This window comes from Eptesicus fuscus, chromosome 3 (assembly GCF_027574615.1).
Source record: "Eptesicus fuscus isolate TK198812 chromosome 3, DD_ASM_mEF_20220401, whole genome shotgun sequence".
In the NCBI taxonomy this organism is placed as follows: domain Eukaryota; kingdom Metazoa; phylum Chordata; class Mammalia; order Chiroptera; family Vespertilionidae; genus Eptesicus; species Eptesicus fuscus.
Genome location: NC_072475.1, coordinates 65,556,748 through 65,583,138, shown reverse-complemented (window position 1 = coordinate 65,583,138; position 26,391 = coordinate 65,556,748). Strand labels below are relative to the sequence as shown.

The 26,391-nt window shown below is 43.5% G+C and overlaps 1 protein-coding gene across 2 annotated transcripts in view; it reads right to left on the bottom strand.

Moving 5' to 3' along the window:
• Nucleotides 1-12,514: 12,514 nt before the first annotated feature.
• DRD3 (dopamine receptor D3) overlaps nucleotides 12,515-26,391 on the bottom strand; it is a 35,706-nt gene continuing 21,829 nt past the window's right edge. Inside the window, exons 4-7 of one of the 2 annotated variants that reach the window (XM_054711925.1) lie at nucleotides 20,091-20,287; nucleotides 13,999-14,134; nucleotides 13,852-13,899; nucleotides 12,515-12,711 (exon numbers count right to left, since the gene is read on the bottom strand). In XM_054711925.1, coding sequence (XP_054567900.1) covers nucleotides 12,515-12,711; nucleotides 13,852-13,899; nucleotides 13,999-14,134; nucleotides 20,091-20,287 — 578 coding nt within the window. Of the gene's footprint in view, nucleotides 12,712-13,851; nucleotides 14,135-20,090; nucleotides 20,288-26,391 lie in introns of both variants that reach the window. The other variant, XM_054711917.1, reaches the window with a different exon arrangement.

Below are 26,391 nucleotides of genomic sequence, written 5' to 3'. Positions count from 1 at the left end.
TGGGCTTAGCAGAGAGGTGAGCTGAATCCATGAGGGCATTGCTAAACCACTGCTCTGCCAGCCTGAAGCTCATACTTCCAAAGACTTCTTTATAAGTGATAATAATAAACTTCCTCAAAATGTAAGGCAATTTGAGCCAGGGTTTTCTAATATTTGGGGCAAAGAAATCCTAACTGATACACTGGGATATATTGAATTAAAAAAAACCCAAACAGTTCACAAATATTTTCATAGTGTCCCTGATATGAAAATCACTTGCAGGCCAGATAATAGTACCTGTAAGAATATTTGTGGCTGGCTGTGATAACCTGTGCAAGACCTACACATATTGTCTGACTGTTAGGAGATAAGCCTTAATGTTTTATCAAAAACATGACAATGTTCCATTTGAAGAGAATTTAAATCTCAGAGAAAGTCTAATACACAAGATAGAATTAAAATTTAAAATGACTTCACAGGCTGGAAGGCTAAGATAAAACCAACAAGCCAAACAGGTGACAAATATGGGATCCAGCCCAGGCTCCAAACATCTGCTCGAGAAGTTCCAGATGGGTGACACTTGGCTTAGTAGAATGTTAATGGGAAGCACCTGGGAGCTTTAGAGCATGGGTAGTGGATGCTATTGTCTGCTTCTTAGACTCCTCCTTCAGAACTTAAGCAATAATACTCTCAGCTGGGGGGTGTTTGGTGGCCATTCTGCAGCAGAGAGCTATATACCTTGTGAAAAATAGTCCCTAGTGTGCTACTGGTTCTTGGTAGAAATAGAATGCCTGACCATGAGATACCAAATATCCATGAAGCCAGAATTACCCATCATCAGTCTGGTCAGATCCCCAACAACAATCATGAGATAAAAAGTTGTACATCTGGGATCAGGCCTGAGCAGAACTAGAGAGCACAAACGAGCCGCACAGTAGGTGACCCAGACTTCTGTGTTGTCCCCCATTCTTGAACTGATACCTCATCCTTACTTAGCTCATACTTATGGGCACATGGGGGAGGGGGAAAGCTGAGGTTGGTTTATGGATAAGTAAGATCAGTATGAGATTGCAAGCCAAAAAACAGACTAGTGCCCTGTTTCACGCATGCAGCCCCACTCAGGGGTGTCTCTGAAAGATAGGAATGAGGGGGATTCTTCCCAATGGATAAAGCCTCAGGCACTATGCCCACCAAAGAAGCACTTGGACATAAGAATATATATCACTAGTGGGTAGTAGTGAATGACTTGGCCAGTAGACTCTGCAGAACGTAGGAAACAGAATGTCTTAGCTGTTTGATGTCAGCCAGCTTCTATCAGTGCCGGCACGACAGGCACATTCATGGACGAGCAGATGAGAAACGGAGTCACCATCCTCGCAGGGCTAATTGACCTTGGTCCTCAGGAGAAGGTAGTTCTGCTCCTGGAGTAATGGAGACAGAAAAGAATACTCCCTTGCCCGATTTTTAAAATATATATTTATTGATTTTTTACAGAGAGAAAGGGAGAGGGATGGATAGAGAGTTAGAAACATCGATGAGAAACATCGATCAGCTGCCTCCTGCACACCCCCTACTGGGGATGTGCCCGCAACCAAGGTACATGCCCTTGATCGGAATCGAACCTGGGACCTTTCAGTCCACAGGTCGATGCTCTATCCACGGAGCCAAACCGGCTAGGGCCCTTGCCCAATTTTGATGGTAATGGACAAGCACAGCAACCATGGCCTGAGAAATGGTGACATAAGGATGGAGGCTATGCATGGCCCCGAAACATGGGCTCCCACTTGATAAGTCTGATATAATCACTGCCACTGCTGAATACCCAGCCTGCCAGCAGCAGACACCAGCACTGAGCTCCCAATAGAGCTCCAACTCTTGTTTTAATATTACAAGTATTAGCTTTATTTTTTAATTTAAATTTTATTTTTCAATTACAGTTTATGTCCAATATTATTTTGTATTAGTTTCAGGTGTACAGCATAGTGGTTAAACAATCATATACTTCACAAAGTGTTCCCTCTGATATTTCCAGTACCCACCTGGCACCATACATAGTTATTACAACATTATTGACTATATTCCCTGTGCTGTACTTTACATCCCCGTGACTATTTTGTAACTGCCAATTTGTTCTTCTTAATCCCTTCACCTTTTTCACCCAGCCCCCCACCCCCCTTCCCCTCTGGCAACCATCCGTCTGTTTTCTGTTTCTATTTTGTTTGTTCATTTATTTTGTTCCTTAGATTCCACATATAAGTGAAATCATATGGTATTTGTCTTTCTCTGACTGGCTTATTTCATTTCACATAATACCCTCTAGGTCCATCCATGCTGTCGCAAATGGTAAGATTTCATTCTTCTTTATTGGCTCCAACTCTTGAAGACACCAATCAGCTTCTTAATGTACAAGTTTATTACAATGGGCCCTTCCATCTTGTGGTTTGTCTTGATAGGAATTGACTGGAATTGATATATATTCTAGCATGACTTACTTTTCCTACTCATACAACTTCAGCCAGACAGTGCTTATGTAACGTTTGATTCATTGGAATAGAATACTGCCAAATATTGCATCCGACCAAGGTAATTGCTTATATCAGTGGAGGTATGGCTGTGTGCACATAACCATGAGATCCACTGCTTTTATGACATATTAGTAGCCTAATGGAATGTGCAATAGCTTGTTGGATGCACAATTGAGGCATCAGCTTGGAGATACCTTCTGATGATTCTGAAAAGCCTTTAGACACAGTATACACTCTAAATCAAAGCCCATTATATGATCCAACCAATCGAATACATGAATCTGGGAAACAATAAGTAGAAGTAGAAGTGCCTCCGACTCACTTGAGGAATTTTGTACTTCTTGTCCCTGCAATTCTAGATTCCACAGATTTAGAAGTCCTTGTTCTTTTTTTTTTTTTTAGTAACTTTATTGAGGCATACTTTACATAGCATATAATTCACCTACTTCAACTGTGTAATTCAATGATTTTTAGTAAGCTTACCAAGTTGTATAACCATCACAACAACTCAGTTTTAAAACATTTGTATCATCTCAGTAAGATCCATACTCCCATTTACAGTTAATTCCCTTTCCCACCCTCTACCCCAGAAAACCACTGATCTACTTTCTGTCTCTACAAATTTGCCTTTTCTGGACATCTTATCTAACTGGAACCATACAATATGTAGTCTCCTATGGCTTGCTTCTCTCACTTAGTGCAATGTTTCCAACATTTGTCCATGTTACAGCATCTATCACTGGTTTGTTACTTTTCATTGTTAAATAGTATTTTGTTGTATTGATACACCATATTTTGTCTATCCACTCACCAATTGATAGATATTTGGAGTATTTCCAACTTTTCACTATTATGAATAGTACTGCAAAGAATATTAGAGTGCAAGTGTTTGGATATTTGTTTTCATGTCTCTTGGGTAAATGCCCAGGAGCAGGATCACTGGCTGATACGGTACATTTACATTTAACTTTTTGAGACTGCCAAACCATTTCCAAAGTGACTGAATCATTTTACATTCCCATCAACAATGTGTGAGGATTCTCATTTCTGTGCATCCTCTCTACATTTGTTATTGTCTGTCTCTAATGACAAATGATGTTGCACATTTTAAAAAAATGTGTTTATAAGTAATTTTTATACCTTTTTAATAAAATGTTTATTAAAATACTCTGCCAATTTGGGGGGATTGTTTGTCTTATTATTGAGCTATAAGAGTTCTTTGTGTATTCTGAATACAAGCCCTCTATCAGAAATGTGTTTTTGCAAATATTTTGCAAGCCAATCTATTTCTAAATGGTGTCTTTTGAATCAGAAGAAGTTAGGTATGTTGTTATGGAATGGGGACAGGGAAGAATATATTTGGTACTGAGATAACCCATTGAGGTGTCACTTTTCATTCCCTTGTTTAATTTTGATGGTATATGGATAAATGCAGCAGCCATGACCTGAGAAAGTCACCATGTCCCAGCTAAACCACCGATACCAGTAGAGTGCTAATCAGTAGGGAGAGGAATCTAGAATAGAAAATAGAAGACAATGATGACAATTACTTTGGCCTTGAGATTATAGTCTATCCCACTAGCCTTCCAGAGGAAAAGAAGTCAACTAGATTCTTGATGAAGCTCTTCATAGAATTTTAATTTATGAAGAAAGTCGAGCCGAATGGCAAAAAGGGTTAAACTCCAATAGTCTTTCATATATTCTGTGGTGTGCCACTCAGATCCCCCTTCAGGATTAAGGAATTTGTTCTCCCAGTTGCTTAGGAATGTTGACAGCTAAAAGCTTTCAACTGAAGAGAGCCTCCTTGCCTTTGTCACACCTCCTTCCCAGAGGTTTCCTCTCATCCAATTACTGGCTGGGTTCATAAAGGCCCTGCCTCCTCCAAACCTCCCTGTTGGATGGCTGAGTTTTTTTGTGTGACTGAGCCACAGTTCAACTCCTCCCTCTGCTGAATCCTACTTCCTTCATGTATAGGCATTGATCCCTAGGGCATATTCCATTAAACTTATACATTAGGCATTTAAATCTCCTTCTTAGAGTTTCAGTATGAGCCCCAAGAGTCTATGCAAATTGAGTTGGGTCATTAAAAACCAAATATTACAATCATGTGGAAAAGTGAGTCCATGGCACTCTGAAATGGCTAAACAAAAATATAAGAAGATTGTAATCTCATATTATAAAAGAAACACTAACAATATGGCAACATTTATAAGAAAGCAACCAAGATAGTGTGAGAAAGTGTTGCTTTACGTAGAGATATAAGGATTGAAACCTTAGAGAACTGTTTTAATTCCACAACAGTGGTCGTTGGGAAGATGGAATAGAGGTTTCCGTGCTAGAGGAAAGAATAAGGACCAAAAGATGAATTTTACAAGAAAGCAGATTTTGGCTTAAAGGAGGGAGGAATTTTTTAAAGGATACATGTCACGTGTCTTGCAAAGAAGTGAGCCAGCTCCTTAATACAGCTGGGTGATCATGGGTTAGAGATGTTGGAGAGAATTTCTACAATAACTAGGGGACCCGGCTAACATTCCTTTCAACTCTCAAATCCCATGATTATAAGTTGTGATAAATTGCAAGCTTTTTAAAAGGTCTTTAACATGGAACCTGCTCAAAGCATAGTGCAAGACAATTACATCAGTTTTTCTCAAAGGGAAAACCAGTCTTCCACCTTAGTCAGTCTGGAGTGGTGCTACACGGGGTAGGAGAGCTTCATGATGTTCCCTCTTAACTTTCCTCAGCCCCAATGAGTTTGCTGTTGAATTCTATCCCCAGCCCCCTTTTAAGACACAGAGAAGCAACTAAGGATTGCCTTTACAGTTTTGACTTTTATAAGCATGTTTGTAGGTTTTTAGGACTCAGAAGATGATTTATTAGTATATCCTCTAGAATTATTGTTAGCATGCCTTATCATAGTTTAGGAATCCGGACATCACTCATAAGAAAGCTGAGCTCCAGGAGTTTACAGACTTGACTCAGACCACTAAAGGGACTATATGGCAAGGCTGAAATCTAACCTCATATTCGAATGCCATAGCTTTTGTACATTTCCCTGATTCGTCAAGTTCCAAGCTCTCTTCTTTCAGACCACTCTCACCACATTTTATCAATTGATTTGTGTGTCCCAAAAATATGTGTTCAAGTCCTAACCCCTGGAACCTGAAATGTGACCTTATTTTGAAATAGTCTGTGCAGGTGTAATCAAGTTAAGATGAGGTCATATTGGATTAAGGTGACACTCCATGCAATGATTTATAAGACGGAAATTTGGTTGCAGACACACAGAGAGAACACAGGTGAAGATGGAGGCAGAGTCTGGACTTACGCTGCACGGGCTAAGGAACACCAAGGATGGCCGGCAACCTCCAGGCGCTAGAAAGAGTCAAAGAAGCATTTTCGCCTGCAATCTTCAGAGGAAGCATGGGCAAGCCGACACCTTGACTTTGCACTCCTAGCTTCCCGAAACGTCAGAGGAGAAGTTTCTGTTGTTTTAAGCCACTCAGTGTGTGGTAATTTGTGACAACAGACCTGGGAAACTAGCGCCGTATACCCAGTGGACTTTCCTAGGGCAGGAAGAGATGGAATAAGAGGAAAGGGTGTTAGGCTCAGACATCCTGAGAAACAAAGATGGAGAGTCTTGAGGAATAGATGTGTTCTACTCCTCATTCCCCGGCCAGGACAGGAACCGAGGCCCCCAAATCGCTTTAAGCATCGAGTATCAGCATCGTCCTGGTGTGAGATCAGGCCATATTTGGGCACTTGGCTGTGTGAACAGGGAAAGGGTGCCCTGTTGGGACTATCCATTTGCCTAACAATCTGATTACAAATTCAGCCAAGTATCATTTAAGGAATAAAATATAAGAGAAAAATAAGATCTCACGTGGGAGGCTGAACAGACTGCACCTAATAACTTGAGGCAATTAGAGAATTAGCAAAGAGAGAGAAAGGTGAGCTGTGAACCAGATAGGTATGATAGAAACAGCTGCTTGGGGGCAAAATAATACTAATGCTAATACTAATATCAATTATAATTATTATCTCTTACAGGTGTAAGTAGAGTTTGATGGTTGACAAAGTACTTCTACTACATGATTTACCTAAATATTATTATTATTATTATTTTATTAATCCTCACCCAAGGAGTGAGAATATTTTTTCCATTGACTTTTTTTAGAGAAAGTGGAAGGGAAGGGGAAGGAGGGAGGGAGAGAGAGAGAGAGAGAGAAAGAGAGAAACATCATTGTGAAAGAGACACATCAATTGTTTGCCTTCCACATGCCACCCCACCAGGAGGTACGTGCCCTTGACTGGGAATTGAACCCACAACCCTCTGGTGCACAGGCCAACACTCTAGCCCACCAGCGCCATCTACATTGCAAATGGTTAGTGAGGAAAGTCAGGCCTTCAGGTCTCCCATTTTACTAATGAGAAAGTTGAAGTTCACGGAGGTTAAAACACTTGCTCAAGGTCACTTGTCCATGCTAGCACTAGAACTCTAGCCCTTTACTTATTTCTGTCCATTGTCTTTCCTATCAGGTGGCTCAGCTCAGCACCCTCCTGGGGGCACATCCATTCTCAGAGGCCTACACCCAGCTCTCCTCTCCTCCCAGTACCGAGCAGACTCTGCACAGAGCAGGGACTTGATGCACAAGGAAGGTGACTGGGTGATTAATTGAGGTGAGGGTGGGTGGAGCAAGAAGTCCCAGATCTTGTGCTTGGACAGACTCCCAGGTTCTGCCTCTACCAGTATGTGATATAGAGCTGAGCTGACACCAGCATCACCCTCAACTGAATCTCTGTGTCAGGAGGTAGTCATGGAAACTCACTCGCTTCCTGATGAGGAGAGAATTAGGTAGAAAGGAGGCATCAAGTTAATTGCCTGTCATCCCCTCTCTGCTCTCTGTGTGTTGATTCAAATTAAGCTTTTTCAGTTTTCTGATGTCAGCAGTGACTAAAGAACCAAAGCATAGGCCTGGGAGTCAGGACCTTTAGGAAATAGCCAGTTCTGAGCGAATCCTTTAACCTTTTTGCCTCTCTGCTTAGTTCTGACCCACACTTTCAGGAAAACAAATCTCTTTGCCTGACCTCTCTTGATTTCAGATCCAAACTCTCAGAACTGCCTTAATTTTAACCATCTATAATTCTACATTCATTCAAGTAGCTATTTCCCTTCTTGTAGAGAAAAGAAGAAGTAATTGAAATTGAATTCTGCATTTGTTGAAATTCACTGTAGCTCAGAAAGATCACTGTTAAGTAAGTCAGTGATGGTTGTTCTATGATGTATGTTGCCCACATGGAGGGAAGTGGAGGTAAGTCCTAGAATTCTTTTGTGAGAGGTGTCACCACCAGCTCAGTTGACAGCTGAGCAAAGCTGGAGGAGGGCTCCAAAGATGAGGCCCTTTCCTCTCCTGTCCTGTCCCTAGGAGCCCTTCTCTGTGGCCAGATGGGCTTGAGATTCCTTGCATGCTCCTTGCTTGTTTTGTCTTTAGCTCTTCAGAGGTTTTCCTATGCCTGGAACACCCCTTTACTTTTTAATGTTGTCTCAATCCTAATAATTGTTGTCTGGGGAGCCATCTCAAGGCTGAGTATGAGATTTCCAAACACCATCGATTCCTTTTACTATAGACAAGTGGGTCATCACCATGCACATGAATTCTGCCTCCCCCCTCCACACCTCCCAGACTACAAGCTTGACTATGTCTTCATATATATATGAAGACACACACACACACACACACACACACACACACACACACTCACACACACTAGTGGCCTGGTGCACGGATTCATGCACATTGAAAGGAAAACAATTAGAAGAAATATTTTAATGTTGCTATTTGCCCTTTCTCTGTAATGGACGCTGGTCACCGCCTGCGGGGTGATTGGGCCCCACTCACATCTGCCTTGGCCTGGCGCCGCCTGCTCATCTGCTCCACCATCCTGCCGCGGTCCCGCTCTCTGGTCCTGCTCTCTCGTCGGGGCCCATCAGGGTGGGCAGCGCCTCCACTGCCACCTGCTGCCAGCACCCCATTGCTGAAGCCCACCATGTTTCGTGCCACCCCCTGGTGGTCAGCGCACGTCATAGCAAGTGGTCAAACTCCCGGTAGAGGGGACAATTTGATATTAGGCTTTTATTATATAGGATATTTTTATTGATTTCAGAGAGGAAGGGAGAGGGAGAGAGAGATAGAAACATCAATGTTGAGAATCATTGATCGACTGCCTCTTGCATGCCCCCAAATGGAGAATCGAGTCCCAAACCCAAGCATGTGCCCTGACTGGGAATCAAATCGTGACCTCCGGGTTCATAGGTCGACACTCAACCACTGAGCCATGCTGGCCTGGCAGGACTATTTCTTCTTCAATCATGTTTCCTAGCACCAAGTTTTGTGCCTGGGACACAGAAGGCAATCAATCCACATTTGTGATTGATTTAATAAATGAATAAGGACTGGAGTTTTGGAGCATGGTGTACTTAAGCTCTCATATTGAATGTTGGTTGTAATCTATTTGGATTTCCATACTATTTGCCTTTCACCCAATTGGTATAGGCAGATATGAGGCTACATTTGGCCCCAGACTTGGTTTGCCCCAAGAACTCTGCTCTGCTTCATCAGGCCAACATCTCTCCTGGGATTTTTGGCCTTGTTGGCTCTGAAAGTAGTGAGCTCTGAGGTTAAGTTTGCTGGATCATGTAGGAACTGTAGAAGTAGAGGAGGTAGAATGCAGGATCCTAGGATGAGGAGGTTGAAGTGAGTGCTTGGGATTCCCCCAGGAGTCTCTTCCTGGATGAGAAGGAAATTCTGGGAAGGCAATGTTATGTCCTAATTGCCACTGTCTAGGGAAAAAGTACCTCTCAGTTTACAGTGGAGGTGACAATATGACTTCCTTCTTCTACCTGTAAAGCATTCATAGTTTTTATAGGCCTCCTGGGAAAGAGCACTGAACTAGGATTCAGCAGATTTGAGTGTTTTCCATTTACCAACATGGGACAACAGTTTTAGGCCTCAGTTTCCTTTTCTGTAAATGAAGGACAGGGTGAAACCAAATGCTCTCTAAGGACTGTCCCATGATTTTATAAAAAATAGATTACAGCCTAGCTGGCATGGCTCAGTGGTTGAGCGTTGACCTATGAACCAGGAGGTCAGAGTTTGATTCCCAGTCAGGTCACATGCCTGGGATTCAGGCTCGATCCCCAGTAAGGGGCATACAGGAGGCAGCTGATCAGTGATTTGATCTCATCATTGACGTTTCTCTCTCTCTCTCTCCCTCTCCCTTGGAAATCAATAAAAACATATTTTTAAAAAAGATTATATATTTCCCTATGTGACTGTTTCAGAACTTGGCAGGAGAGGGAGAGTAATCTCTTGGGCTGTGTTCTCAGGAGAGCCTAGAGGTGGAGACGGGTGGAATAAAGTGAGGCTCTCCCAGGGATCCTGTTCCATCTTTTTCTTCTCACCTGTTTCTTCCCATCCTTTTACCTCTATGGTGGGAGGAAGTGGTTAATTGTATGGGCTCTGGAATTGGATAGAAATATATTTGAATCCCAGCTCTGTCACTTACCATGTGTGACTTGGGGCAAATTTCTTAACTTTCCTCTGCCTTAGTTTCCTCATCTGCAGATGGAGTTTCTCGTGCTAAGGTTATCACTAGGGTTGAATGACTTGATGCAGAGAGAGGATACAAAATATTTGCTATAATTTCTCACAAATCTATTAATATTAGTGCTGTTTATGTTTCTATCCTAGAACTCTGATTTTGACATGGAATTCTGTGATCTTCTACCCCATTGTCCAACCTGTTTTCTGTTGATTTTACATGGAAAAATTTAGGAATCATGTACTTTTACTTCTTCAGATATTTAATTGTTTCAGTCCCCAGTTCTGCTTGCACCATAAACCTGAGTTAAATGGCACAAGGTACAAGAACTAGCACAAGTCAGAATTGCTTACCGAGTTGCAGTATACACATCGTTATCCTATATAATAAAGAGGCAATATGCAAATTGACCCTCACAGCCTCACAAGATGGCTGCCTATGACCAGGCCAGCAGGGGTGTTAGTGAGGGACAACCAAACGATTGAACAAGCAGGCTCTGTGGGGCAACCAGGCTGGCAGGGTGGGGGCCGTGAGGGGCGACCAGGCCAGAAGGGGGAGCAGTTGGAGGTGACCAGGAAGGCAGGGGAGCACAGTAAGGGGTGACCAGGCCGGCGGGGGGGCAGTTAGGAGTGACCAGGTCAGCAGTGGGGGAAGTTAGGGGCAATCAGGCTGGTGGAGGGGGGAGTTGGGTCGACCAGGCAGGCAGGCAGGTGAGTGATTAGGAGCCAGTGGTCCAGGATTATGAGAGGGATCACTGGGATCGGGCCTAAACTGGCAGTCAGACATTCCCCGAGGGGTCCCGGATTGGAGAGGGTGCAGGCTGGGCTGAGGGGACCCTCCCTCCATGCACAAATTTCGTGCACGGGGCCTCTAGTAGACAATAAAATTTAAAAATGCTGGCATTAAAAGCATTTAGGAGTAACAGGTGACTGACTCACCAGGGGTAAATATTTCCTTCTGCTGAATTGTACACTTAAGGGCTAGAGGAAAGGGGACAGGGAAGCCTTGGAGCCCTTGTAAATTTCTAGTGTACTTTAAAGTTTAACAGCATTGCAGCAGGTATGTCATGCCCATGCACTAATACTAACAGTAAATTTTTTGAGGTTTGGGATGATAACATTTCATAAATTATCCACAAATTGTATGTTAATTCTGTAATTAATAATACCTTCTGAAGGTGAAAAGGTAAATGATGAGAATATTCAAGTTCTAGCTTGTAAATGCAATTTTGAATGACATTTACACAGTATTTCTATATACCTTTCATCTCAGTTGTGGGAATGGTGATGTTTAGGATCTGTGCTAGGGCTTTACAAAGACTGTCCACGTGATAGCTTTGGACAGCTTCCCTGCCTGGTGCCTCACTTCTGAGGTTCTCTGTGGTCTAGGTGAGTCCCTTCCCCCTTCTACAAGTAAATGGGCAAACACAGGAGCAGGTGGCAAACTCCATGAGGGCAGGGTCTGTATTATTCATTGTCATATATACAGAACCTGGGAGGTAACAGGCACTTTGCAGACACTTTACACTTAATGAGTTTTAGAGTCTGAAAGTACTGGGTTTCTGTTACACAAGAGACAGAGATGCCTGGGGAGGAAAACCCTATAAGATTATGAAAAGCGTATCTAAGGCATGTTCTGAACCACAAGGTTCAAGATTGATACTACAGTGGGATTGTCATTCCTTTTTCACTTAACCCCCCATCTTGAATTACTCTGGAGTTGAGACTCTTTGAGTGTAAGGGGAGGGAATCAAAGGACCTCATAGCTAGAGCTAAAATACAGGGGTAGCGAGGTTTGAAATGACACTTAGGTCCCAACGTGGGACAATGTCTCCTTCAGGGTGAGTGATGTCTCTACAGATCCCATGAAGAGGTAGCAGCATTGGCCTTGGCATTATATTTCAGAATACAACGAATGAAAGGAATAACAAGAAAGGAGTGGGCTCACATAAGTACAAGGTTAGCCTGACAGTTAATTAGAGGTTTGAAGGAAGAAAGGCTGTTCTGCAAGACGGCTCACTGGCTGACATTTCAAGGACTCCTGGCAAGTTGAGAATTGTAAGATCTGTTCATTTTTCCTTCACTGTAATGGATCATGCCTCTGAGGATGATTATGTGTATGCGTAGAGTCACGTTTTATCAGCTTCTTTCTGAATTATTGCTTATTACTCAGGGGCCTTCCAAACATTTGAAGATTACCACGATGAAGTCAGGTTTTAGCTGGGGAGGTAGAACATTCTGTTTTGCAGGAAGCAGTTGATTACGTGTGCCACTCAGAGACATCCTGGCTTCAGCAATCTTCTTCCTATTACATGCCAGAGGTCATGGCAGAGTCTTTAGGAGCAGGCCCTGGCCAATGGCCCAATGGCATGGCAGCTAAAGGTGGACACAGGAGGTGTTCTCTCCTCTCCTTCAACAAGACAGGATCTTGAGGAAGGCTTTACGGAACTCAACGTTGAAGGTGGTATAGATCACAGGGTTGAGGGCACTGTTCACGTAGCCCAGCCATGTTGTGGCTCTGTAAAGCTCTGGAGACACGTGGCATGCTGGGCAGTGGGTATTGAGGACGTGGGTCAAAAAGAAGGGCAGCCAGCAGACAATGAAGGTCCCTAGATCGCAAAGGGAGAGAAAAACTGGATAACAGGTTTTCGTACTTGTTTTGTTATGACATGAAAATGACTCAGGCTTGTTTCTTTTATGTCCGTTACTATGCAGGAAGTTTTACATACCCATTTAATCTTTAAACCAACCCTGTGAAGTAGGTGTGATTAGCCACTTTTTTTTTTTTTTTTAATGAGAAAACATCAAAATATCTTTGATTCATCTTAGGCCTTTGTTCCTAAATCAATTTTCTAGTTTGACTTTTAGGTAGTTCTTTACTAGTTTTTTCTACTTGTTAATTTAAACCAAATATTTATTTAATGTCTATCCATCAAGACTTGATGTTAGGCTCTGACAGGAAAGAAGACCCTAAAGACACAATTGACACAATTCCTGCTGTTGAGGAGATTACATCTAGGGGTTCTCATAAAGCCCCTGAGGTATGAGGAGGCGTGGTTTGTCAGTGATAATCAAGAGGATGAATTACCTTCACTCTATGTGATACCTGTGATTTCTCAAGTTTTTAAATTTAAGTAAATTAATATTTATTTAATAAGTTATATATATTTACTATAAAAACTAGCTCTGGTTTTATACATTATGGAAAATTTGGTAAATACAGAAAAGTAGAACGAAGAAATATACCCACCATGCAAAGTCAATCACTTTTGACATCTTGGTGAATTAATTTTCAGGTTTTTTTCTCTCTGTATTTAATATAATCTAGATTTTATCATACCACATGACCATCGTTTTTTGCATCCCTATTTTTACTTAATATTTTAGAGTAAGCATTTATTAAATATCTAGTAAATACCACACACTTTTACTTAATCATTATCTTACTTATTATTTAATTCATCCACTTTTATAAGTCCATGTGATAGACAACAAACACAGTGGATAAACGCAGCTTGGTAAGGTGACCTGCTGAGTTTCATAAATTTTGGTCTAGGTCTTGCAATTTCCACCAGTTAACATTTATACACAAACCCTTTTCAGTCATATGATAAACATTTATAAGTATTACAGTCATTGGACTTCCAATTCTGTCAAATGTGGTTACCTGAATCCTCTGCCAGCTGCACTGAACTCAACCTAACCCAACTCAACCTAACCCAGCTCAGTTCAACCTGATCCAAACTCACCAAGCACAATGACCAGCATCTGGGTTGCCTTCTTCTCCCGAAGTGGCACTCCCCGAGGTTGCAAGGGCCCCAGCTTCAGGGATGTTGACAACCTGCCATTACTGAGTTTTCGAACCTCTAAGCTGAGCTTGGGTGCCATGGTGGGGCTGAGGGAGTTCCGAGTGCTCGCCTCCTTTTTCAACTCTCCTTCCCCTTCTTGGAAGCCTGGTGGCCCAAAGGCTGTATCTTGGCAGATGCTGTAGTAACGCCTCAGCTCCATGTGTGTCCGGCCAGGGGAGAGGGGCTGTAGGTGTGACAAGAGAGGGTTTTGACATTTCTGGGGATATTGCTTATCTTGTGAATGCCCCTGAAAGAAAAAGAGGAGGCAACGAAGGAAGGGGAATCCAACATTGTGTAAAACCTGCAGAGGTTAGGCTTATATGCATGCATACAAGTCCTTTGGTTGATCTCTCCCCCTCACCCCCACCCTCCCCTGCCTTCCCTGAGGTTTGATGGTCTGATCAATGCTTCTCTGTCTCTGGATCTGTTTTTGTTCACCAGTTTGTGTTGTTCATTATATTCCACAAATGAGTGAGATCATGTGATATTTATCTTTCTCTGACTGGGCTTATTTCGCTTAGCATAATGCTCTCCAGTTCCATCCATGCTGTTGCAAATGGCATGGATGGAACTGGAGAACATTATGGGTGTGAGGGCATGAGTGGGGGTGGGGGTGGGGGGGCTATAGGGGGATAAGGACATATGTAATACCTTAATCAATAAAAAAAAATAAAAAAGAAAAAAGAAAAAATGTGTTATAATCAGATAATTTATGATGCAAAATTGCTAATATATCCTTTCCCCACACATTTACATGATCTGATCAATAATAGATAGTGCAATAATTTTTTCCCTTTGATTTATAAAGGCCAAGCATTGAGAGGCTATATAGCCTGCAGGTCAAACACACACACACACACACACACACACACACACCTGCAGAGGGCGCATCTGAGAGTGGTTGGACCATGGAAAGTTAAGGTAAGTGAAATCTGCTTCTGACTCTACACTTAAAAGTACCTGCCACATGTACTTTCACAATCATCCCTGGAGGAGGAGAGCATAGGATTATAGCCTGGCCTTTTTAAGTTAGAATGGCTAGGATATACAGAGGAACATGTTACTGACACCACTGGGATGTAAGCGACAAAATCTGGACAAACTACTCAGTTTCTTCAACATATAAATTGCAATGATGACAACAATAACATTTACCAGTTGTAAAATATGGATCTTACTTGAATTTTGATTCAAATAAACCAACTGTAAAAAATTTATGAGACAATTGAGAAAAATTTGCATATTGGATATCTATACATATAAAAGGCTAATATGCTAAGTGTCCGACCATCCAACCTGTCGCTATGATGTGCAATGACCACCAGGGGACAGACGCTCAACGTAGGAGCTGCCATGATGCGCACTGGCCATGTACAGAGAAACAGCACCACGGACCTGGCGCTGACAAAGCAACACTCAGCTTCCCCCAAGTGGGACACAGGCCCCGCCACCACCTCAGAGCGCCAGCCCACCAAATCGCAGCTGTCATTGCTGAGACCCCATGGTGCAAAATGCAGCCCACAGCCCAGCCCAGCCCGGAAACAGTGGCTGTGGGCACCGGGTAATGACATTACATAGCAACACCTGGCTTCTTCTTCCTAGTGACTAGCCTCCTTGGAGTTTCTTCAGTCCAGGAACACAACTTGCTTTATAGCCAGGTGGAAACATTTTACACTTTAACCAAATGTCTGTGAAGTGTTTTCCCGTGCCTCATCTCATTTGATCCTCACAGAAGTCCTGGAGTAGGTAGATAGGAGACTCGGTGGAATCCTATTTTCTTTTCATTAGCTGGAAAACGGAGATTTAGAAAGCTTAGAAACTTGACCCGATTGGAAAGAAGTAAGAAATGGTGGACCTTGAAAATGACTTCAGGTTTTCTCACAGCACAAAATATAGTCAAACACTGCTGCAGTTAAATATTTTACCCTTTGTTCTCCCTGCATGATCTACAATAATAATCTGCTTCGAGTTGATATTTACTGCTGTGTTGCTGACAATTACCTGAAAGAGAAGTTGGGGGGCTTCACTGGGCTGGAAAAAATTTAGCTAAATCAGAAAGCAGGTCTAATTAAGCAAGTTTATCTATCTATCTATCTATCTATCTATCTATCTATTATCTATATATATATATATAAAGCTCTCACTGGTGCCAATCACACGCATGTGTTTCGATCCGTCATTGTCGACTGTGAAATTGGTTGACATTTCTATTATAGAGAAAGGGCGAATATCAATATTAAAATATTTCTTCTAATTAATTTTCTTTCAATGTGCATGGATTCGTGCACCGGGCCACTAGCTTAATGATATTAGGAAAATAAGGATATTATTAATTTATTTAGCTTGATGTGGTATTATGATTATGTGTTTTATAAAAGAGTTACTATTTTTAGAGAGTCTTACAAAGTATTTTGAAATGCTGTGATATTTGGGATTTGCTTCATAACAATCCAATGAGTTTATGTGAATGTAGCTGGGGGTATAGATGAAATGAGATTGGCCATGAGTTAACAATTATTGAAACTGACTGATGCTAATGTAGCATGTGTTATATTTGTCTTTCTACTTTTTTATTTTTGAAATTTTCCACAATAAAAAGTTAAAGAAAAGAAAACCCCAGAATTCTTATCTCATCTTTTCTATTTAGTAGATGTATCATTGTGCAAGTTAATTAGATGTCTCTAAGCCTCATTTGTAAAACAGGAAAAAAACGGGAAAATTTGTTTTGGGATAAGTAGACTCAGAGTAGAACACTGAAAATATGTGGATATTTCTGGTATGGGGGTGGTGGTGTGTGGACTCAACATCTGAGCTTTCCATGTTTGAAATTAATCTCGCGTAGCAGGCAGAACCCCTCAACTTCCATAACTGAAGACAAAACAGCCAGATATTCACTCTCCCCATCTCCCCACCCAGCTGCTGGAACTCTGGAACATGAACCAAGCCCAACCAATTAAAGATTCCCACCTAGAACCCTGAATTGGAGCTTGTAAAGCAGGGAGACTTCAGAATTCATCCAGCAGTGTTGGCATCGATGTTCAGTGTCCTAGGTCTTCAAACCAGATTCTTCCTTAGGCATGAACAGCATCTTCTAAAGCTGTTCTTCAGCCTTCTCATTGAGTCTGAGCTACTGGATATCCTTCCAGGAAATTCCTTTTGCTACTTAAGTTAGTGTCAGCAACCAGGAACCTCACCATCTCTCTCTAGTTCAAGGAATCACAATCCTACAGACATTCAGTGCTGGCACACTGTACACACTCAGAAACATTGTTGAATGAATCAATGTAAGGGACCTTCAAGGTGATATAAATATTTTAAAATTGTGCTCCATTTTTTAAAATTTGGATTTCATTTTGATGGGGTTTTCTAATAATTAATATAAGCACATTGTGTTTTATCTGAATGAGCATGGTTATGTTTATGCTGGCATCTAATGATCTTCTAAAAGTGACAATATTTAACTTCTAAAGCATTATTTCTGAATCTAGGGGACTGGGGACAAATTCTTGAGACTGCTTAGGAAATCTCAGATCTGAGAACACTGACCTAGGGTACTTTGTCTCCATTTTACAGATGTGGACATTCAGTCATATAGAAAGAAAGTGATTCTTTTAAGATGATATATTGGCGAGTGTATTTTTTCAGCTCTGTGAACCCTAATCACCACCCCCAAGACTGACAGGAGAAAACACTGGATTCCTTTGGGTCTGGCTGGCAGAGCCCTCTACTTTCACATAGCAGCACAGAACTCGTTTCTCCACATTCCTGCAATGCCAGACTCTTGGCCTCTACTATCTTCTTAGTAATATAAGCAACTAAGTTACCTGAGCATATTGATCCCTCTCTTCTCATAACCTCAAAGGCATTTAATATTTGGGTGTTCAATTGTCTTCACCTCACATTTCATAACCAAGCAACCAAGTGGATACTCTAAAATCCACTTTTTCTCCTTTTGGCCTTAGAGCTTCCTCTGACATTGGATCTGCTATAGGCAAGTTTAAACCTATTATCTATATACACAATACATATATGGATATTTTAAAAATCTTTAACAGCAAGAGTCTCTGCTACACAAGGTTTATGTAGAAAGTGGTTAATTAACTATACAAAGATTGGGCAAGGCTCAGACCTTTCTCATTATGGGTTTTTGAAGCCTTATTTTTATTTTTTATTTATTTTATTTTATTTTTAAATATACTTTATTGATTTTTTACAGAGAGGAAGGGAGAGGGATAGAGAGTTAGAAACATCGATGAGAGAGAAACATGATCAGCTGCCTCCTGCACACTCCCTACTGGATATGTGCCCACAACCAAGGTACATGCCCTTGACTGGAATCGAACCTGGGACCCTTGAGTCCGCAGGCTGACGCTCTATCCACTGAGCCAAACCGGTTAGGACTTGAAGCCTTATTTTGAATATTTAATTGACTGTGGAGTTCAGGGAAAGGAATACTGGTCATATACTTAACACCTTCACGCTCTATTTTGCACTTGGCTTGCTTAGGGAGACAGGGCTGGCTTGAATTAGAAGGACAAGGGTCAAGGTGACCATGAAATTGTCTTGTTTCTCTCTATATTAAATGACAAGTAGGGCACTTGAAAGTGTCACATTAGCCTCCCCTCTGCTCATATATGTTCCACTGATGCCTAGTTCCCTCTAATGCAGGTGGCTCTGGCTGGCATCCTCACATCACATCCAAGAGGCTTTGGCTCCAGTCATTGGGATCTCACCCAATAGCCATATGTTTTTTGAGTGTCATTTGCTGATTCTTATTCAGAAGCTCAAATCAGGCAGGATCTCAGAGCTGTTCTATATTGTAGATACAAATGTGGGATTGGGCTAGATTCTATTTTGGAATGGAAGTGGAATCAAGTCAAGCCAGGATCTTTGAGAAAATATCTCTTACTCTTTTCCTACAATTAAAGGCATGGTTTGCTTACCATTTTCCCTGTGGCATCTGACGGAAATCTGGCCCTTAGTGAAAATTGCCGAATGGGGTGCAGCCGAAGACAGGAAGACTAGGGTAGGTTGAAGGAGAAATAATTGTAGGTTAAGCTCTACACAGTTGAACCATATAGATGACAATGCTTTAAATACAATATGTTTGTATCCTCATCTTCCAGCGACGACCTCCTATTTCATGAGGACCAATATTCTTGTTCTACTCAAGCCTTCAACTTGGGACTTCAACTTTGAGAGTTTGACCCTCACTCTGATTGATCTAGACATCCAAATGCCTTAAAGATAAAATTCAGTTCTTACTTTGTCTCTGAACCTCTTTCCTGAGGATATTGATCTCTTTCTTCTCATAACTTCAAAGACATTCAATATTTGAGGGTTCAATGGTCTTCACTTAACATTTGGCAAACATCTCATTCAGTTTTGGGCTGCTCATTAACTTTGGGTGGAGGTGTGCTTATTTGCTTGTTTAGAGTCCAAGCTCCATAAAGGCAGAAGCTGTATAATATTCCTGCTGTCCCTTCCCTGTAAGATTTCAAATGTTTGGTATGTATCCACTCATGCTTTAAGTTCATTGTGGATAAACTACTATGACACTGGGCACTGGGATAAGCAGAACTTAAAACCCCAAAAATTGGAAGGTCAGTGTTGAGGCAACAATCCTCCTTTTCAGAGCCTAACAAGACCCCAAAAATGCATCATCAGCATCCCAGTCTACCAGCTTGTCAATGCCTGGATACAGGGACTGATATAGTAAAGAAAGGAGATTTTGATGAACCCTGATAATTTTTGGAATGAGTGATCTGGCAAGAAAGTCCGTCTTGGGAACCTTCTAGCAGTGCATGATGCAACTGTCACACTAAAACTTTGAACCCTGTGTGACATCTGAACTTCTGGCCATTTGGGGACAATGAAAGACTTTGAAGGGAAGCAGAACATGTTTAGAAACTATCCTATGATCTTCCCAAGTAAAATGTGCTCTAGGAAAGACTATCACTGAGCTTTTTGGATTGAATTTACTATCTCTAAAGCAGAGCCAACACCAGCAGATTAGAAAGTGGGGGTCAGATGTGTGTCTCCAAAGTGGCAGTTCAGGCAAAAACATTCACTGCTGGACACAAGGCTGGGGGATCACAGAGTCGGGTGCTGTCTTCCCTCTGCCCCTCCCACATGCTTACTTGTTGGGGGAAGCTGGGCCTGACACTGATGCACTGACTGTTCTGTCGAGTGAGAATCCGTTTCCGTCTCCTCTGTCTCAGTACCACATAGATCCTCGCATAGACGAGGACAGTCACTCCGAAGGGCAGATAGAAGGACACCACTGAAGAGTAGATGACAAAATCAGGGTTGGAGATGGAGCAGACACTGGGGTCTCCTGTGACAGAAAAGGAGAAAGCAGAGCAGTTTGCCAAATATGAGACCTCAGCGAGGAGCACAAAATACGGCCCCAAACCACATGTGGTATCTGCACCGTTTGATCCACACGGAGCTTGGAGGAGCAGGGATTCCCACCTACACCCTCACGGAGCCCCAGTTCACATGCTGCCTCGTTCAGGGAGGCTTACTTGAGTTTCTTATTCAGAAGCAACTCTGTCTTCCTTTGTGTCTCACAACTCTTTACTTTTGCCTCTTTTGTGTAGTTAGCACACATATCCTGATTGCTATGTTGTCAGCTCACTGAGGGTAGGAGGTCTCATGTAGCTTTGTGTTGCTCACAGTTCACTTAAAAAACAACAACCCAATGATTACATGCCAGACACTGGGACTGTGAAGAGGCTTGACATCGTGTCTGCCCTTGAATCAGCTCACAGTCTAGACCAGTGATGGGCAACCTTTTGAGCTTGGTGTGTCAAACTTCGCCAGAAAACTGAGCATAACTCGGGTAGTGTGTCACTTTGAGGAAAAAAACATTATTTCGCAAATGTTTTATCCTCAGGAGCAGCAAATGTGTCATCAGAAATGGCTACGCGTGTCAGTGCTGACACGCGTGTCATAGGTTCGCCATCACTGCTCTAGACAGACAGGTGATCTCTTTCATATGCTGTGCTAAGTGCCATGGAGGAATGCAGCCTGGGAGGCTGGGGCGAGTGTCACTGAGCAACGAGCCAGAGGCTTGCGGGAGGGATGCAGCCCCAGGAAGGGGCCTGCGGAGTGGAGGCCTGAAAGGATTGCTGAACGCATTGAATGGAGGAAGCCTTTGCTGAGAATGCCAGGTCTCCATTTTGAATCCAGGATATGGGGCAGGTGGTGGCTGAATATGAGACAGGCATTTGATTTTTCAAGGAATTACAGCAACGGTCAGCAGTGAGATGGGAAGAGGACCAGTAAGGATATTGTCATTGTGGACAATGTGAATTGAGGAGGGTCCTTGTCTCTGTTCTATGTTCTGGAATGCTCCTGCCACTCCTCCTAGGAGGGCCTTGTAGTTTTGCCTTCATCACTAGCAGATGTTGAGATTCTTCCAATGCCCAGAAGAGGGCCTGGAGCTTGCCCCTCTTGAAAGAGAAATGGAAAGCAAACTAATATCTTGCAGGTGATATGCCAATGGCTTTATCCACATGATCTTACCTAATCATTATGGAAACATTATGTGACACAGGTGCTATTACTGACTTTATTCTCAGATGAGCAGCTGTGGCTCAGAGAGGTTTAGTAAGTGACCCAACATCACACAGACTGAAAGGGGTGGAACCTGGATACATTCCTCTTGCCACTCTGACCCCAAAACCAATCTTCTTTCTGTGATTTGGACACTCCACGTCCCTCTAACCAGTGGGATATGGCATGTTTGTGCTTTGTTCAGCACTGTCAGCAACAGCTGTTGGGACACCTGGCCAATCTTCATAAAGAGCTGGGCATTCTCCAACCCAAATCTGGTCTCAGAAGGTATAGACTCAGGTGTGAGTTGGCAGGAAGAAGGCCGCGGCCACATGGCCCCTCATTCTGCTTCTTGGTCTCTGAGGTAGCAGAGGGCAGGCAGCCCAAGGTGTGAGAGCCAGGTATGCCAGTTACTAACTGTGCGATCTTAGAGAAATTACTTAACTAGCCAAGCCTGTTTCATTATCTCTAGAAGATATTGTGTCATGTAGAGGAAATGAGAAAATGGCAACTATCATTTATTCTTTACTGTTATTATTTAAGTTTTACCTCCTCTGAGCTTTTTGAACTGAAAAGGGATGAGATCACTTGGAATAGAAATTTGGAGAGAGACTTACAGGGAACAATATTTGGGGGGTGGTGGTGGGGGAGGAAGGACGTAACAGCTAAGAATTAAAACAAACAACCAAAAAGAGTGCTCAGAGCTTAGTGAGGATTTTAACGACAGCACTGCCACCAGAATCTTCATGAGCTACTCGCCAACTCTCCGATTCTCCTGGGGAGGGGATGACATTTAGGTCATATTAGTATCATCCTGCCGAAGCTGGTGTCAGTATCCTTCAGGAAATGGCTCATGAAGCTTTGAGCAGTGGCCACAGATTGGCATCTTCTGGCCCGAGTGGGCTGGGGTCAGAGGTAGGAGTAGGGTGGCAGCTGGTGGCCTTCTAAACGTTTAAACAGCCATGAGCTCTCCTGTCATCAGCGTCTGACCATGATTTATGATGAGAGGCACCTCAGCACGTTTTGCTGGTAAGAAGAGGGCTGAGGGGTAGCAGGGCTACGTCCCTGCAATTCACCTTGTTGCCTCCTTGGTGTGCCAGATAGTCCCCATTTGTCCCTCCAGATATACCTTCTACCCTTCTCTACCCTCCTCTGGGTTCTGGGAGGCTGACCTCTAAATTCTGTATAGTAACTACTACTTTTAAAAAGCCAGGAGCAAAAGTAGATATATTATGCTTCTATTTGTGTAAAAATGAATACACACACAAGCATGTATGTGCGTGTGCGCATGCCCGAATGTAGGTACTTGTGTTTGCTTCTAGAGAGGGAGATGAAGGACTTAGCAATTGGGGTAGAAGGGAGAGATACATATAAGTATGCATATGTCTCCCATTACACCTTACGTTTTATCATGTGCAGATATTTATTTTTGCAGTAAAAATATCGAAAGCATTTGTATAAGAAACAGAGATGAAGAGAGCACGTAGTGATTTCAGGGTCGCTAATCAATGAAGGCCTTTATGTATGATCACTCATCCTACATTGTCACCCCATCCTTCCTCCCCTGCTGCCTGCCCTCACACCACGTTTGGCAGCCTCTCCCCGAATCCTGGGAGGACTGTCAGCAGGCAGAGCGACATAGGAGGCAAGTGGCCAGCGAGTGGGACCCTACTCCAGTCCCCACCAGGTCTGACCTGGGTGTAGGTCCTATTTGCAGGGTAGAGTAAAGCCCCCACACCAGCAATTCTGGAAGCTTCTTTCTGCTGAGTCCCGAGGAGGCGAGGGCAGTGAGGCCTTCACAAGAGCTGAGGCTTCCCCAGGAGATGCCCCCGGAGGTACCTTGTCTTAATTATTTAATTAAAACAGCACTGTTCTCACAGACAATATGGGGGTGGGGGCATGTGCTGGGGGGTGGGAGTGGGTGGGGAGAGCTCAATAGGGGAAAAGGAGACATATGTAAAATTTTCAACAATAATTAAAAAAACCCCACAGCACTGTACTGTCACCCCAATAGTTATTAAATGAATACATGAATGATGAGTAAGTGCACAAAGTAGACAGATGAGCATCCTATGTAATAAAGAGGGACTATGCTAATTTGTTTGTTCCGGTGTCCGAGTCACGATCAGTCAAAGGTACGTGCACACAGGAGCTGGGGGGCGGGAGTGGGGGTGAGGCCTTGCACCACCAGGACGTGAGGCTGCCGCTGGGGGTGGCCCCCCAACGGAAGTGCACGCAGGCCAGCGCAGCCCGACCCGGAGTGGGGAGTCAGGCGGCCGTGGCAGCCTCCCCTGGCGGAAGCGCATGCAGGTACGCAGCACCACCTGGCCCAGAGGGGGGCATCAGGACGGGGCAGGGCCTCGGTGGAGAGCTCTCAGCACTCCTGCGCTGGGGACTGAAGGTGCGGAGAGGAAGGGAGAGCACATAGGTAGTTAGGGGGATCAGACAAGGTGGGGAGAGCAGTTAGGGGCATCAGGTCAGCAGGGGAGGAGTTAGGGGCATTAGGCAGGCAGGCAGGTGAGCGCTTAGAAGCCAGTGGTTCTGGATTGCGAGAGGGATCCCAGATTGGAGAGGGTGCAGGCCAAGCTGAGGGACCTCCCCCCCACCCCCCCCCGCTGCCCTGGTGCACAAATTTTGTGCACCGGGCCACTAGTTTTACATAAACACATAAAGAATCACTGACTAGAGGATAAAGGGGAGGCTGGGGGGTTACTCCTCATTCTCTGAGACTGAGATGTTTATCCCAATTCAACTCAACATTTAAGAGGAAATGATAAGGAGGAGGAATTATGTCATTCAACACAATTTTATGGAGCACCTACTGTGTTCGAGGCACTGTGTGGGGTGATAAAACACTCAGTAGCGCTGCTAATGAGTCTAAAAGTCTTTGTGGGCTAGCCTGGCAACTTGGTCCCACAGTGATGTGAGCAGCAAGGCCAGAAGCAGGTTGACCTGAGAGATAATGGACTTCAAGCTCATTGAAAGGTTTATCCTCTACTTGTTTGCAAAGGCAGGGGATCCTGATGAGTCTGATTTAGAATGAGCCTGCTATTCTTTTAACTTTGTGCTTCTCAACCAAACTCCTCCCAGCTCCAGTGCTCTGAAGGTCAGGTGAGGTGTTATATTGCTAAAACCGAATAATAGCCCTCCTCCATGTCTTTGTTTTGAAGAAAAGTTAAGCTAGCTGATAGGATTTTCTTAGCTTTAAGTTTTTTCTCCTTTGAAGATTTCTTACACCCTCATTACCAGCTATTGCTTATTCATTTTATAATTTGTTAGAACACAACTAGAAGCCTAGTGCATGAAATTTGTGCACTGGGGGGGGGGAGTGTCCCTCAGCCCAACCTGCACCCTATCCAATCTGGGACCCCTCGGGGGATGTCCAACTGCCCTTTCACAATCTGGGACTGCTGGCTCCCAACTGCTAGCCTGCCTGCCTGATCACCCCCTAACCACTCCCCTGCCAGCCTGATCGACACCTAACTGCTCCCCTGCTGGCCCAATCGTCCCCAACTGCCCTCCCCTGACAGCCCAGTCACCCCCAAATGCCCTCCCCTGCATATTCCCTCTTTATTAGATAGGGTTTTTTCTTTAACATATTGGACAGCCCTAACTGGTTTTGCTCAGTGGATGGAGCGTCGGCCTGCAGACTCAAGGGTCCCTGGTTCGATTCTGGTTAAGGGCATGTACCTTGGTTGGGGGCACGTACCCAGTGGGGAGTGTGCAGGAGGCAACTGATCAATGTTTCTCTCTCATAGATGTTTCTAGCTCTCTATCCCTTTCCCTTCCTTTCTGTAAAAAAATCAATGAAATATATATTTTAAAAAGAAACATTTAAGATTCCTCCATATCTGTCTGGCTGTGTGACTCAGTGGTTGAGACCCCAGGCTGCTGCTGGGAGGGGATCGCTCAGTGGGGGTGTGGGCGCCTCCCAGGCTGAGACCCGAGGCTGCAGGTGTGTGTGTGGGATCACTCTGTGGGGAGTGAATTTGTTTTGTTTTTTATAAAGTGTCAGGAGGGCCTCTGGGCAGCATTCCGCCAGGCCACTTACACTGCTGGCTCTCAGTGGTGGCCCTCCCTGGGACTGGGGGATTCTGGCGGGACTGAGAGGTCTGGGCGCTGCCATCTTGTGGCTATGGACGTTGCCATTTTTGTCGTGGAGTGATGGTTAATTTGCATATTACTCTTTTATTAGATAGGATAGTTATCTGATTTAGCAAAAATTTAAATACTAGGTATTTTTCTTGTCTGTGAAATGAAAGGCATGGGCTGCTCATTCAGGGATCTTTAGGCTTTTCTCTAGCACCAACACTCCATGCTCCACGGCTGTTGGGGGCTGTTGGTGGTGTGATATTGGGCTAGACTTCCGGGCCTCTGCTGGGAGCAGGGGCAACGCTGGGCAGCCAGGCCCCACAGCCTTGAAACTCTCTGTGACTCAAGACCCTGCCTTAGATATATATCCAGAAATACATATTGACCTTTCCTCATCAATAGGAGCAACTCCAAGTTGAAAGAAACTGAAGTTCAACTTTTCAGTACCTTCTGTTCTCTGACAATTCACAATCCCACATGGCAGCCCATTTCATAAAAAGAAAAAAACTCTGTCAGAATGTTCTTTTGTGTTTCACTTGTTAGTGAAAGTTTATTTACTTCCAATATCAGGTGTTATTGGCAGTATCCTGCCCCTTTCTCCTCTGCTTTTCACAGAGAGAGTAGAAAAACATAGCTGAGAGAAGTCGTTTATATCGGGCTTTTGAATGGACTTGGGAACTTCCTTATAGATGGAAGAGGTGCTGAAGGAACCCACATCTATCAAGATAATGATGCTGTTCTGTGAAGGTCAGACTGAGGCAGAGAAGGATGCTGGGACTCCCGCTTTGA